This window comes from Leguminivora glycinivorella, chromosome 12 (genome assembly GCF_023078275.1).
Source record: "Leguminivora glycinivorella isolate SPB_JAAS2020 chromosome 12, LegGlyc_1.1, whole genome shotgun sequence".
NCBI classification, from domain to species: Eukaryota; Metazoa; Arthropoda; class Insecta; order Lepidoptera; family Tortricidae; genus Leguminivora; species Leguminivora glycinivorella.
In genome coordinates this window covers 16,744,461-16,760,258 of record NC_062982.1, presented here as the reverse complement: position 1 = coordinate 16,760,258, position 15,798 = coordinate 16,744,461, and the positions used below count along the sequence as shown (strand labels likewise).

The 15,798-nt window shown below is 35.5% G+C and overlaps 1 protein-coding gene across 10 annotated transcripts in view; it reads right to left on the bottom strand.

Moving 5' to 3' along the window:
- Nucleotides 1-7,353: 7,353 nt before the first annotated feature.
- Nucleotides 7,354-15,798, bottom strand: part of LOC125231648 (collagen alpha-1(I) chain-like) — a 135,875-nt gene continuing 127,430 nt past the window's right edge. For 9 of the 10 annotated variants that reach the window (XM_048137135.1, XM_048137136.1, XM_048137139.1 and 6 more), the window contains 8 exons: nucleotides 15,133-15,197; nucleotides 14,103-14,195; nucleotides 11,230-11,394; nucleotides 10,498-10,649; nucleotides 10,211-10,387; nucleotides 9,597-9,737; nucleotides 9,212-9,289; nucleotides 7,354-8,164 (listed from right to left, as the gene is read on the bottom strand). In XM_048137135.1, the coding sequence (XP_047993092.1) occupies nucleotides 8,137-8,164; nucleotides 9,212-9,289; nucleotides 9,597-9,737; nucleotides 10,211-10,387; nucleotides 10,498-10,649; nucleotides 11,230-11,394; nucleotides 14,103-14,195; nucleotides 15,133-15,197 (899 nt within the window). In that variant the 3' untranslated portion in view covers nucleotides 7,354-8,136. Of the gene's footprint in view, nucleotides 8,165-9,211; nucleotides 9,290-9,596; nucleotides 9,738-10,210; nucleotides 10,388-10,497; nucleotides 10,650-11,229; nucleotides 11,395-14,102; nucleotides 14,196-15,128; nucleotides 15,198-15,798 lie in introns of those variants that run through there. The other variant, XR_007177649.1, reaches the window with a different exon arrangement.

Here is a 15,798-nt window from a genome sequence, read left to right as displayed (position 1 = left end):
TATGAACTGCTCATCTGTGAACTCCTCTAGGTAAGCAGGATTGATGGCAACTATCAAACTCGAGGCTAGACCCGAAATGCCTCATTTGCCAGCGCCATCGAACTTGAACGAAGGTGCCCGAAGTTAAGCCGATGCGTTAATGGTCGAACGATTTATTGGAACGTTTACCCTTCAAAATTTACAGAGCCTTTGACCTTGGGCATCGAAAATGGGGATTAATTCGACATAACAAATTTATGAGATATCTAACACGTTAGCTGAGTTTAACAACACAGATTAAATATTCAATACAATTACCTTGCTATCAATGGCGAACCGTGCCGATCATAATATATTTATATCTACGGAAAATCAGTCAATTTTCAACATACTCTGAAAGTGACGCTATCCAATAGACGTTAAAATTGTTTCCAATATCACTATTGATATACAGATTGGTTGATACCGTCCGATTGTGATACACTTATTCTTTAAGAATCATGGCTTAACGAGGGTGCGGTGTGCTGGTGACGGGAGGACTTACGGAACTAACTTGTTCCGTCTATTGTCCTTTGAGTCGTCGCGCGTCGGCAACCCGAATCCTCCTCCTTGGAGCTTGTACATCCTTTTTGCTGTGTACTTAACACAGCAAAAGGGAATGTACAAGTTTCTAATGGGGTGGCAACGCGCATGTGACACTGTTTGAGTTGCAGGCGTCCATAGGTTACGGTGACCGCTTTACATCAGGCGGGCCGTATGCTTGTTTGTCACTGACGTAGTATTATTAAAATGTAGAACCTATAGAATACTCAGAGATCGTCAGTTCAAGCTTCAGTCAAGACAGTAATTTATCTATTTTTAACCCCCGACGCAAAAACGACGGGGTGGTATACGTTTGATGTGCCTGTCTGTCTGTCTGTTCGGTCATCCATCTGGGAGCTGCGGTGCCAACCGTAGCTCCCAAATGGATGAACCGATTTAGTATTTTTTGTTTGAATTAGTCGGGAGTGTTTTTAGCCATTTTTGATGGAAGTCGGTCCACCATGTCGTGATTTTTTTTTTTTTTTAGTTAGGTTATTAAATTTATTCTAAGCTTCATCATGCACATCAGAACAATAAAATTGTCCGCACACTTTATTAAGCCAAAATTAAACGGATACAATATAAGTTATTGCAATACCTTAGCTCCTATTAATGCACCCAAGTGCAGGAGAGTAGTTGGAGGAGCGCCAAGTTCTAGGATAATGCTCCGCTGAAGGTATTGCCGATATTGATTACCGGATTCAAAATCTTTGTTAAATTTTCAATTTCTCTAACCGATTTTTATGCAGTAGATTTTATACTGCAGTCTTTTAAGGAGTCGACTTTGTAGTTAGAAAAACATTTTTATATGAAGTCTCTGTAGTGTTCGATTTTTATGCAGATTTTATTACCCAGTCTTTTAAGGAGTTAAGTTTCTAGTTAGAAAAGCTACTTTTTATTTAATCTCGCCGTGTTCCAAGTATGTCGCTATTAAACTTCAATGCACGGAAGAGTATTGATTGCTCAAAGAGACTAGTGCAAGAATTGTGTTTGCATGAAACAGAAAAAATTATTCGTATACCGGTAGTATATTAGTTTCTATTTTGAAATATGCTAGATTCGCCATAACGATTAAAATTACCAATAGTCATTAGGTACTTATTAGCAAACATAAATCTTTGATGTAAGTAATATACAAATAAGTATGTGACAAAGGTATAAATAAATGTTTTCTAACTAACTAACTATTGTGGCTCAGTGATCCAAAGTGAATCTTGGCCTCCGAAACGAGAGATCGCCACCTGTCCCGATCCTGCGCAGCCTCTTGCCAGTCTCTGACTTGAAGCCGACGCAGATCCTCCACCACACTGTCCTCCCAGCGGTACCTGGGTCGACCCGCCGGGCGGCCACCAGCCAGCCAGAAATGTTTTCTAAACTCTAAAATATATCTTTTCGCTGATGACCTCAAAGCTGCAGCTCAAATTAAAAAAAATTCAGATTCTAAATCATTTCAAAGTGACCTCGACAGATTATCCGACTGGTGTAAAGTTAACAGGATGTCTCTAAATATCCAAAAATGTAAACATATAAAATTTACTAAAAATGTTAACATAATACCCACAAAGTACGCATTAAATGGAGAGTTACTAGAAGAAGTAATGAACATTAGAGATCTTGGAGTCAATTTTGACCGCAAACTCAAGTTTACTGATCATGTTGATAAAATAATCCTAAGAGCTTCTAAATTACTAGGCTTTGTTATTAGAGAGTGTAAGAACTTTAAAAAACCGGCCACAAAAATAACTATGTTTAATGCTTTGGTAAGAAGCAACTTAGAATACTGCAGTGTCGTCTGGTCACCTTGTTATAAATTCCATATCAACAGGATAGAGAGGATCCAAAAGAAATTCCTTTCCCATCTAGCATTTAGCACATATAATTTTAAAAAACTTAGATCATATCACACACGTTTAAAATATTTCAAGATAGGTTCATTGCATGATAGAAGGAATATGTTTGATATTATTTTTCTAAAAAAAATTATCACGGGTAGGTTAAATTGTCCAGATTTATTGCAAAAAGTAATTTTTTTTATTCCCTCTAAAATTCCAAGAACATGCAACATTAAATTATTTTCTTTGCCTAAAAGTCGTACGAATCTCAAGCGGCACTGTCCTCTAACACGTATATATGTATGATATTTACAAACAGCACCAAAACGAGATCGATCTCGACACAACTTCTTTTCCATGTATAAAAAAAAATATTTTTAAGTGTAAGTAGTTATAACTATAACATTAAGCAAACTATGTGTAGAATAAGTTTAACCTGTATTATTTTTCCATACTTTAACGCATGCTGTGGTCTTCTATAATTGATAAGACGCATACCTTTTTTTCCTGTGAATGTTAGAACGCTAAGAAACTGTGTACTTATTGTTGAAGATCCAAATAAAAAAAAAAAAAAATAAAGGAAATAGGTATCTTAGAGCGGTCGGCTCTTATGATTTTATAAAAAATGCCTCGTAAATTCTAATGTAGTTTCACGCGATGTAAGCGCCGACCACCTCAAGGTACCTTAGGTACCTGCCTTAAATTGTGGTTTGTTACCTATATAGGTACTTCTTTAATATTCTGATAGACATAAAGCGTAACATTTTTATAAACTTTTATCGGAGCTTTCATTATAAATTCATTATTCAATCCAAATTTCTAGCATTTAAACTAGTGAGGCTCATTTGCAATAAGAGGTCGCAATGACTTTCAACGAGCAGCATAAAGGCCAAGACTTGGCCGTAGTTGCTTGAGCTGAGAGCTAGTCTCGACTTTCAATACCTAGTATTGTATTAGAACATGTATTTTTAATATTTCCTTAAAGGAGCATTCCATGGGCTGGGCTGGGCTGTCCCGTACAACACAAACATTATATTTCGTATGTTGAAATTTATTTTTTCCTGTGTTTCAAGAAGACGATCACTATTCTGTACATAACTCTGCATTGCACAGCTAAAATCCTCTTAGCTAAATGCCAATTTACAGAAAATTCGCGTTTGTACGGGACAACGGTAGACTATTTCATGGAAATCTCCTAAACAGGAAAGGCTCACAAGGTAAAACTTGATTATTGAAGCTTCTTTGTTACTTTCTAGTCATAAAGTACTGGTTGCTACATTTTTTTAATTAGGCCCATCGTTATTTTGTTTTTCATATAAAATTGCAATTTTAGAATTGTTAGTACCATAATTACCATATGGACATTATGGACGCATAATTTTAGCTCATACACAAAAATATGAAATTTTCAGAGAAAAGCTTAAGATTGATCTTACGCACAAGAACTTTACTTAGGTACTTACTCTGTAAGTACTAACCGCAAAAAGTGTATTCTTATCAGTACATTGATGAATTCATTTTCAGTTAATTATGTAAAAGTTGAAGATAATACTCGCAAGACTGTTAAAAATATACTGTTAACTATCTTCGTGAATTTTCTGTGACTGGAACGTTACATTATCGCAAATAAATACTCACATACTTTACGAGTATTTCAGCCGGTAACAGGTATTTTTCCGCAGCACATACACTATGAGCAATCGCAGCTCGCAGGGCAACCGCGATAACTAGGACATGCACCAGCGCTCTGAAAGTGTTCCTTAGACGAGATCTTAATGAATGACTCGCTGAATTTGGGTACAAATCTACTTATTAACGCCAGTGCAAGTGTCGAGATATGCAGCTTTGGATGGGTGGCCTTATTCGCAAATATAGGGAAGAGAAGGAAATATTCTTAATAATCATCTGTTATGAACGGAATTTCTTTAGATGAGAAAATTTACTGTAAATTCAAAATGGGTCCTTATGGTCATTTAATATGCTGGTGGTATTTCCTCGCTGCATTTAATACTGATATTGATTTTGTGAGATTCGGCAAAAACTTGTGTGCGGCAAAAATTGATATCTAGGTTCTTAATTGGTAATTTAATTTAATAGATATAAGCGCACTTATGCGATTAAGAATTTAAAATATTCAATAATATTCAATATTCATTTCATCCTGGCTAAGTCCTAAACTCTACGCTTGGGATAAGCTGTTTTTCTTACTCTAACTACATAATTAAACCTAACTCGAATGCATTGACTCTATATATTATGAGTATTAAAAAGGAAGAAACATCATTTTCAATATTTGAATCATAAAGTAACAAGGTTCATTTTAGAGTGAATACATATCTTTGACGCCCACTCTTTGTACACGGCTCCATAAAGTTAAACTTTCCATTGTCATCATGCAATCAGAAAAAAACGCTTTTTGCGGCGTCCGAGTCACAAAGCGGACGTCGGTCTTGTTCTGCGGGGAAATTTAATATACCACTGTGACGCAATGGAAAGGAAGGCCTGGCGGCGTAGGTGTAAAATTTTAGGTTTATTAAAAAGGTTGCAGACTAAAATTCAGTTTTTAATGATTCACTGTTATTTTCATTAGACTTATATTGACCGGGATAGTTTTCTGTGATCATGATGCATGCAACAGCGTCGAAATATCGGGAGCTCGACAAAAATCAAAAAGGTAATCACGGTCTACATCCCGGTCAGTATAAGTCTAATAAAATAGGGAGGGTGGGAGAGGTTATGAGCGGTCAAAAGCCTGGCACAAATTAAAGTAATTTGAAGGTACGTAGGTAGGTATGTGACTTATTTCCATTTTCGTCATATATTTTCTTGAAAATGCGAAAATTTGAAATTAAAAATATTGAAACAGTAAAATCGTGTGAACAAATAAAAAAAATATATTTGATGTTTTAAAAAACTTGCCATAATTCCAGGGTATCTATATCTACTCTTTACATAAAAATATTTACTAGATCAGAAAAGAGGGATTTAAAAAACAACTGAAATACATGAACTGTTTATTTCAATTTAATTTTAATTTTTTTGTTCTTAAGATTTTAGTAAAGCTATATTTTCATTTTGTATGGCACAATATAATTCTACAATTAAAATGTCTACCGAAATAACGTGATTTATTTGTAAATTAAACTATCTAAATCGGCAGCTAACTGATAATGTAGGAAGATATATAACTTAAAACGTCAAACGAAATATAGACAAAATAATAATAAAAAGTAACTAGTTAGTAGGTACAAATGTATATTTACAAAAGTTAAGTAAATCGGTATAACTAATAAATAAATAAAACATTTAGAAATATTATTTCATAGAATTTATCAAATATTTCGTTAAAAATAAAATTGGTAACCTAACATTACTACGAGTATTTTTAGTTTCTATTATAGTAGAAAAAAGAGACCAAAAGTCTAGTTTAGAAAATGTTTATGTACTACCGACATCGTGATCTTTTTTATTTCGGTGGTATTTTAAAATAATTATGTCTTCAGTAATCTTTTGTTAGACAATTGTTAATATAGAAATAAATATAACCTACGGATATGAGACACTATAATATTACCATATCGTAAAAAAATCAAATTGGTTTTCATCTTATACTTAACGAAAGAAATTTTCGCTAATGTAAAGTCTGGGAAATCTCGAAACAATCATTGTAATTGTGCAAAACCCCAACGTAGCAAGCGGAGCGGAGCGTAGATTCGTTGGAGCAAGCAGCAACTCATTGAAATATGGTACAGTCAGCATCAAATGTAGCGGATCAAATAATGCTTCAGAAGTAGCTACCATTCTATCATCATCATCGGCCTTCAAGTCTCTAACAGACTATTCAAGCAGTGTCAGGTAGGGCAACAACGTTTTTCGTGGCTGTGTAAGCCAATACGGGAGCGGCAAACACGACCACAACTCTGGCAGGTGTAGTGTGCCCGTGGCGAAGAGGTATCGCGCTGATAACGCTTGGCTCGCTTACTTGCGAGTGACGCAAACCAAGCATTGTCGTGGTTTGTACATCCATCAAACACCAATTTGCGCCACCTGTCTCTATCTTCGGCAAGCTCTTCCCATTTGTAGACCGGGATGTTGAAGGCGTGCATGTCTCGCTTGGCGCAATCTTTATGTCGTAGCATTGGCCGGCCGACGCTTCTCTTGGCATCAGCTATGGCACCAAGCAAGACACGCCGCGGCAAACGAGAGGGTTGCATGCGATGCACATGCCCCAGCCAGCGTAAGCGTCTCTGCTTTAGCATCGCAAAGAGGCTGGGCAGCTGAGCAATCTCAAGCACCCTCTCGTTCGTTACTCTGTCCTTCCAGTGTATGCCCAAAATGTTCCGGATGCAGCGCATGTGGAAAGCGTTAAGACGACGTTCGTGCTTGGAATACGATGTCCAGGTCTCAGCCCCGTACAAGAGTATGCTCAGGATGCACGTCTGATAAACAACCATCTTGGTTTTCCTAGTAAGGTGTTTATTTTGCCATACTCTTGCACTCGGCTTCCCAAACATCGTCGCGGCTTTACCAATCCGAACATCGATTTCTGCATCCGGTGAGAGATTGTTAGTCACTGTCGACCCGAGACCAGTGTGGGTTCCGTGCCCAGCGTTCCACAACAGATATGATCTTTACACTTCGGCAAATTCAAGAGAAGTGTAGAGAGCAGAAAACACCCCTTGTTGTTGCGTTCGTTGACTTGAATAAGGCCTTCGATACCGTCAGCAGGGAAGGGCTTTACTCCGTATTAGAACACATTGGGTGCCCACCAAAACTTCTGAGTCTTGTGAAGTCGTTTCATGAAGGTATGCAAGGTGCAGTGGTGTTCGATGGTACCGTATCTGACTCGTTCTTTATGCGTCGAGGTGTTCGGCAGGGCTGCGTGTTGGCGCCTACCCTGTTTGGTATATTTTTCTCGTTACTGCTAAAAACTGCATTTGGTGACGACCAACAGGGTACCATTCTATAACCGCTGAATAAAAAGGGATCTTTGTCTATACAGAAAATAATAATTATATTTTAGCATTTTTGACCGCGAATTGAACAGAATAATTTATACTTACAAAAATTGGTTATTCAGGATGGCCGATACTTTTGGTATCTCGTTAAATTTGCTACTTTTGATGCTGAATGTATTTATCTACTGGATACAGTAAATTAAGTAGTAAAATCAAAGTTTACTGCATATAAAATTAACTAAACTAATAAAAAAACGACTATCAATGATCATTCTTAATATTAACTAATTATAGAAAAAGAAATACTAAGTACTTTGTACAACACACTAGCCTTTTGTGTCTACAATATTTACCCTAAATATTAACACATAAGGCCAAGTTTGAACTTCGAGGGAAGCCAGTCCTGTCAAACTGGTGTAACTTGGCAGACGTTCAGATGTAATCTCTGAGTAATCACTGGTCAAACTTGAAAACTACTTATATATACATGATTTTATATAAATCTTAGAATACTCACACACTCACAGTTTATTTTAGGCATAAGTTGAACAAGGAACATTGCCTGGTATTACAGCCCGTGATATTGAAAGCCTTCGGTTTTCTGGTAAAATGGACACTGACGACCCGAAGGCCTTTTTGGGAGCCCACGCACTATACATACAAGAAATTACAAATCAAATTTTCATTTGATTTTTATGCTTAATTCGATTCAGTAATAAAATTAACCACATCTGGTTTAAATAACAAAGTCATACAAATTTGACAAAGCACTTATATTAAAATAGTCACGTTAATCTTCTTCGTCTTCTTGCTCTGTAACAAAATAAAATGTAAATATAAATATTAATAATCATGATCAAATCCATACTTCCATACTCCATACTAATACTAATATTATAAATGCGAAAGTAACTCTGTCTGTCTGTCTGTCTGTCTGTCTGTTACGCTTTCCCGCTTAAACCACGCAACCGATTTTGATGAAATTTGGAACAGACAATCTTTAGACCCTGAGACAGAACATAGGCTACTTTTTATTTCGAAAAAAAGGGATGAAGGGGTTGAAAAAGAGGTTGAAAGTTTGTATGGGATTTCTTAATTTTAAAAGATAAAACCATGAAACTTTATATTTTAGCACTTGATAAGAAATCATTGAACATCTTGATAAGGGATAGGGATAGCGATAGCGATAGCGATAGCGATAACGATAGCGATAGCGATAGCGATAGCGATAATAAAAAAAAAACGATACGGATACGGATACGGATACGGATAATATGGGTATCGTTAGAGGGATACGGATAATCGGTCGGCGGTCTCTTACAATCAATGTGCTCTAAGACGATCGTTGTTTGCTTGCTTGAAGATTACGTTTGCGATAAGTATAAGCAAAATGTAAAAAATTTTAAGGGATAATAGAAAAAAGTACTTTTTACCCACCGATCATAGTGTCGAAATACGGGCTATGTGGGATGTTTATAAAGGTTTCCCCAGCGTATATAGAATTACCTACGCTGTGGTCGATGTGTAATATTTATACAATCATTGCAAGCAAAAGCATTATGTGCAATCGAAATAATCGCAGATAAATATACCTACAGAGAAACCTAAGGATCCAAATGAAAATCATAATGAATACTTTTATTACGCGGGCGAAGCCGCGGGTAAAAGCTAGTCATGAAATAAAACCACCACCAGCGTTGCCCACGAACGCTGTAAAGTATTCGAAACGTCGGGATGACTTGTAAATTCATTATACGCGATATAATCCGTTTCCATAGTTTTATTTCATGAATAATGATCAAGTTTCGTTACGAGATTTATTATATTGTTATTAAATTAAATGAAAGGTTAAAACTTCACGATGTATGCCTTTGTCTTCTGGGCAAATTAGGTGTTACTTCTACACACAATACGATAAATTTGCTGCTGCACGGATACCTGAAATAATTATAACATTCAATTAAATCTACATTACTAATAAATACTAATTGCTTATTTTTGTCTTGCTACTTTGTTTTACCATTAATTTTAAGATAAAGGTAACAGTCCCATAGAGGTTAATATAACTGTAAGACTAAGAAGAAGATAGCTAAAATGACAATTATCTATCGAGAAACCTCGAAAAAATTTAACTAAAAATGTATCGTGATGAAACCACTAACTTTAGTTTTAATAAGAGTAAGAGATTAATACTCTTCAAAAATAACCACCAATCGACACATAAAAAAAATGTTATTGAACTTACAATTCTCTCTCCAGCAGCCTGTTTTTGGCAAGCGTTGACGCAGTCCCAAAATGTTTGGGGCTCTCACTCATCCAGTCTTGGCAGTTCGCCTTCTGCTCCACTCCAAGTGTGTTAGATCCATGCCATAGTTTATGATCAGGCCTAAAAGACAAATATAATATTATAAAAAATACGATGATTGTGTTCTTCCACTAGATTTTTTTATTTATAAGACTTTTTATTATCATATAAACTGTTGAAGCGTTATGTAAAAAAAAAACAATGAACCCACGAGGTTAAAAACTAAAAAAAAAATATTTTTACCCCCTAAATACCTAACAATTACTTTGTACGGCCAAAAATACCTGTTACTTGGATTTATGAAGATATAGATTAGGGCCCACGTTGGGCGCCATTTTCCAAATGGCGTCTAAAATGTGACATTGAGAGGGTGTTTCGTTATTTTTATGGTGTTTTTATTCATACACATTTTTTTATTAATACTATACCAATACCAAACACTTATTCTCTTCTAGATTTAGACACTTTAAAGATATCGGGAAAATATGTCCATATATAAAATATTATATTAATTTATTAATTTGTATTTTAGAGTTTAATATTCGAGCACTTACCAATTTCTGTCAATAAATATACTCTTCCCATTGAACCCGAAGATGTTTGCAGTCGGCGGAATGTGACCCCGGTCATCGAACACGTTTTTCCACTTGTCGAAAAGCATGTCCCCAAACAAGTTCCCTACCGGTAGTTCATGGTATTTCTTATCTACAAGATTTTCTAAGCCACCATCCCTGAAAGTAAATGTATGCTATGATTTACTATACAAACATTGCAAGATAAAAATATATATTTTTTATTTATATGCACGTTACATATTTTATTAAGTTCTGTTTAAACGTACCTAAAATCGAGTAGAGGCTCAAAGTGACCGCTAATATTGTGTCTTAAAGCCTGCCGTCTGCAGTCATTTGCTATTGCATAGAAACTAAAACTTGAGTTCGTCTCACTTAACATTCTGCCCGTGTATGGGCTGTTTAGCGCTATTAGACGAATCTGAAATAAGATAAGTTTGTAATTAGTACTAAGTAAAGTTTCATGATAAAGATAAGAGATAACATAAAGTCATTTAACAAAGTTGCTGCTTTTTGGCTTCGTTTTTGGACAAAATAAATAAAATAAATAAATATTGGGGACACCTTACACAGATCAACTTAGCCCCAAACTAAGCAAAGCTTGTACTATGGGTGCTAAGCGACGATACACATACTTAAATTGATAAATACATACTCATATACACAGAAAACATCCATGACTCAGGAACAAATATCTGTGCTCACCACACATGTAAATGCTCTTACCGGGATTCGAACCCAGGGCCGCGGCTTAGCAGGCAGGGTTACTACCGACTGAGCCAGCCCGGTCGTCAATGTAGGTAAGGTGTATGCTGTTTATAAACAATGATCTTTCAACATTCCAATCGTGAAAGCTAGACAGACGTATTGAGATTATTGACCTTATAAACATCTTGAAATATTATTATCTCAGAGATATTTCTTTCCTTACTTTGTTTTGTTATGTTTAATAAATCTACTATGTATTTTGCTATCATATCCAGTGTAACCATCATACTAACATAATTTGTCCTCAACCGCCTGGGAGGTCTTGGTTTCGGCTTGGGTCTGTCGGTACTCGCGATAACGTTGTTTGCTCTTGGAGACCGGGTGGTTACTGGTGCAGGGTCCTGCCACGGCGGTCGGGTGGTCGTTGATGAAGACTCCACGTTCCATAAGGAACCCATCTGGAAAATTTATAAATTAAATGTAGTCCATCGGTAAAGGGCAAGTTGCTCCATGTTGCTAAGAAAGGCTGCTGCCAGAAAGAATTTTCCACCCAATCAATGAGTGGGGAAAGCTTGAAATATCCAAGGGAATAATGTATATAAGATTCCCAAATTTCTAAATATACCTAGGCGAATATTTTATCCAAAATATAAAAACAAGATTCATAAAAAAACCAATCCCCATATCTCTATATATACGCGTACAATACAGTAACTATATAATAATATTATAATGTGTTTAACACGTTCACTGCGGAGCCGCATTTTGTGAACTCGCTCTCAGTGCGTTACAACCCATGAGAGTCCTGTATTGAACTTTCTCTATGTGCGGTACAAGTCAATCACAGCCTGTAAGAAGGGTTTCATAATATACCTAAAATAGCTTTACCAGATACACATTTATTAAATTTTATTGAAACAATGTTTAGTCTAATAACTAATCTACACTATACTGTCTTCGCCAAAGTTGATGACTGTTAGTTTAGATTTTAGAGACGAATTAATTAACAGGTCAAAATTGACTTTTACCGCACAGCCAGAACCGGCACAGGTAAAAATGTAGATGATTTAGTAGTGACGAGGAAAATTAACGAACTAATATATCGATCTAATTCTTACTTTCTTTACCTTTCATGTAACTTGATTTTTATATACAACAAAAACTTTGAACTTTGCACTTAATATTAATAAAAAAAAGATTTTTAGAATTTTTAGTAAATATTGTGCAGCAAGCAAATTAAACTTTTTACAATATATTTTTACGTTTAATAATGTTTAGCAAAATTGTAAGCGTTTTGCGTATAAAAGCGTTATATTGTGTTTAACGAATTTCATTTAAAACAATCGAAACACATTTTTTCACCAAAAAATAACGTGTGGTTGAAAATATGGTAACAACACTAATGCATTTTGCACTTTGCTCCAGTGCTATACAAGGTCGTGCGTAACAGGTCATATAGGCCCTGTTCCGCACTGAATAACAAAAGTTTAAGTCTGGTGCGAACAGGACATACGTGACCTGTTTATCCATATCCATACTATATACTTATACTATATACTTATACTATATACTATATACTATATACTTATACTATAATATTATAAATGCGAAAGTAACTCTGTCTGTCTGTCTGTCTGTCTGTCTGTCTGTCTGTCTGTTACGCTTTCCCGCTTAAACCACGCAACCGATTTTGATGAAATTTGGAACAGACAATCTTTAGACCCTCAGACAGAACATAGGCTACTTTTTATTTCGAAAGAAAGGGATGAAGGGGTTGAAAGTTTGTATGGCATTTCTTAATTTTAAATGATAAAACCATGAAACTTTATATTTTAGCACTTGATAAGAAATCATTAAACATATATTTAAAGTCACATACAGGTCGAACGCGATTAATTAACATTATTTTTACCTTTAAAATAAACATGGTGGGAAATAAACATTAACTAAAAGCGGGTAGATTATATTTATTTGTCTACCCCGAACATTTATATAAATTAATATCGGGTAGTTTTGTGTTGTTTACATCTCCGGTGACATTTTGCTGGGACGTCAGTCTTCCGCGACCACGGCCAGTGCAACCTGGCCGAAACGTTGGGAAAAAAGGTAAAAATAATGTTAATTAATCGCGTTCGACCTGTATGTGACTTTAAATATGTGTACAAAGCGCGAGAACTTAAAGTGTTATATCATTAAACATCTTGATAAGGGATAGGGATAGCGATAGGGATAGCGATAGGGATAGCGATAGGGATAGCGATAGGGATAGCAATAGGGATAGCGATAGCGATAGCGATAGCGATAGCGATAGCGTTAGCGATAGCGATAGCGATAGCGATAGCGATAGCGATAGCGATAGCGATAGCGATAGCGATACGGATACGGATAATATGGAGGGATACGGATAATCGGTCGGCGGTCTCTTACAATCAATGTGCTCTAAGACGATCGTTGTTTGCTTGCTTGAAGATTACGTTTGCGATAAGTATAAGCAAAATGTAAAAAATTGTAAGGGATAATAGAAAAAAGTACTTTTTACCCACCGATCATAGTGTCTAAATACGGGCTATGTGGGATGTTTATAAAGGTTTCCCCAGCGTATATAGAATTACCTACACTGTGGTCGATGTGTAATATTTCTACAATCATTGCAAGCAAAAGTATTATGTGCAATCGAAATAATCGCAGATAAATATACCTACAGAGAAACCTACGGTCCCTACGGATCCAAATGAAAATCTTAATGAATACTTTTATTACGCGGGCGAAGCCGCGGGTAAAAGCTAGTTAATTTATATGCTGTCAAATAGAGTGTAAAATTACAAATATAAACGTATACTTGACTATATAAAAATAATAAAATATCACAACGTTATGGACTTCGCACTAGGGTAAAGTTACGCATTTCTGTCGCCGCACCAGGGGGAAGTCCAGAACAGGGTCAGAATGACCTGTTTCGCAGTGAACGTGTTAAACCGCTATAATATAAGTAACTACAAAGAAAATTGTTAACATTTTATTCTGCTCATCGTATTCGTTTAACATTGCTTCTACAAAAAAAATGTTAACAAAGTGCCTCAAGCGCTCATTAGGAATTCTGACAATCATAACGCAACAAACATTGAATTAACAAAAGATTCATTCTTATTAAGGAAATGATATATACCCGGACATATTGCCACCCATTTTGGACGCGTAAAAGAAGAATTTCCTCTTGTAAGATAAAGGCCAACGTTCCCAGTGGCGTGTTTTCTGTTCTCTGTAAGAAAAAAATACGTCTTAACACTCTTAGTAATCTTTTTGTGCTTATTTGATCTTTAAAAAATAATTTAAACTAGTAAGTATGGAACATAATAATAAATATATTTTACAGACACTGACGCAATCTACAAATTTTTGGTAAAAAAACGACATAAATATTGTGAGTAAAATTTTATTGACTTATTTCGCCATATCCGAATATTGTTTTTATAATATTTATTTGCCATAATATGATACCGCTTTGTCAAAAGTGACTTTTCTTGAAACAAAAACCTAATTTTTGACACTACCGTGTACCGTATACCGTATCCAATCCATAGTGCATTATCTCAAATTTGACGTAATTCGAAACTGACCATTTCTGTGTAGAAAATACATCGTTTTCCTAAGATAAGATCAAACATCTCGAATTCACGAATAAATTAATGTTGATATTAAAAAAAGTATTTTTCACTACACCAACTGTTAAAGGCTTACTTTGTTATTCGAAAACAGATAGCAAAATTGCATTTTATCCACAAGAGTGCAAAGTAATTTCATACTAATTTTAACTTGATGTCTTAAGCTGACTGGTAGAATTTTCCTATATTTGATGATTTTGTATCATACCTCTAAATATTGGATAAATTGATGGGATTTGATTTAGATTCATGTTTTATAGTCAGTATTTTGTTCGTGTTGATGTGGTGAAAAATGTTGTGTTTCATTTGGAGGCAAAGTTTGTTTAACCTTCGTGCCTTGAAACCCTCGCAACGCTCAAGAATGCACTTTTTGAACCACTCGCTACGCTCGCGGTTCAATATTGGAATCTTTCGCTTGCTCGGGTATCAATATTGGCACGTGCGGTTAACAACAACTTTGCCCCCAAGTAAAACAAATAACTAATATTGAATCCCTTAGGACTATTCAATAGTTTGACAATTACGCAGACTTACTTTTATTAATGCTGTCCGGCTTTTGTAGACAACTGTCGAGGCTGTGTAGAAATCATCTTCTCCAACTGAAAATTTAAAATAGGTACTGCCATTAAGAACAGGCTTGAATAATAAAATTACTAAAATTGTGTTTGAATAATGTGTGTTTAGTTTATATCGTTCAGTTAGTAGTTTTTTAGGGTTCCGTAGTCAACTAGGAACCCCTATAGTTTCGCCATGTCTGTCTGTCCGTCCGTCCGTCCGTCCGGCCGTCCGCGGATAATCTCAATAACCGTTAGCACTAGAAAGCTGAAATTTGGTACCAATATGTACATCAATCACGCCAACAAAGTGCAAAAATAAAAAATGGAAAAAAATGTTTTATTAGGGTACCCCTCCCTACATGTAAAGTGGGGGCTGAAATTTTTTTCATTCCAACCCCAACATGTCATATATTGTTGGATAGGTATTTAAAAATGAATAAGGATTTACTAAGATCGTTTTTTTATAATATTAATATTTTCGGAAATAATCGCTCCTAAAGGAAAAAAAAATGCGTCCCATCCCCCCTCTAACTTTTGAACCATATGTTTAAAAAATATGAAAAAAATCACAAAAGTAGAACTTTATAAAGACTTTCTAGAAAAATTGTTTTGAACTTGATAGGTTCAGTAGTTTTTGAGAAAA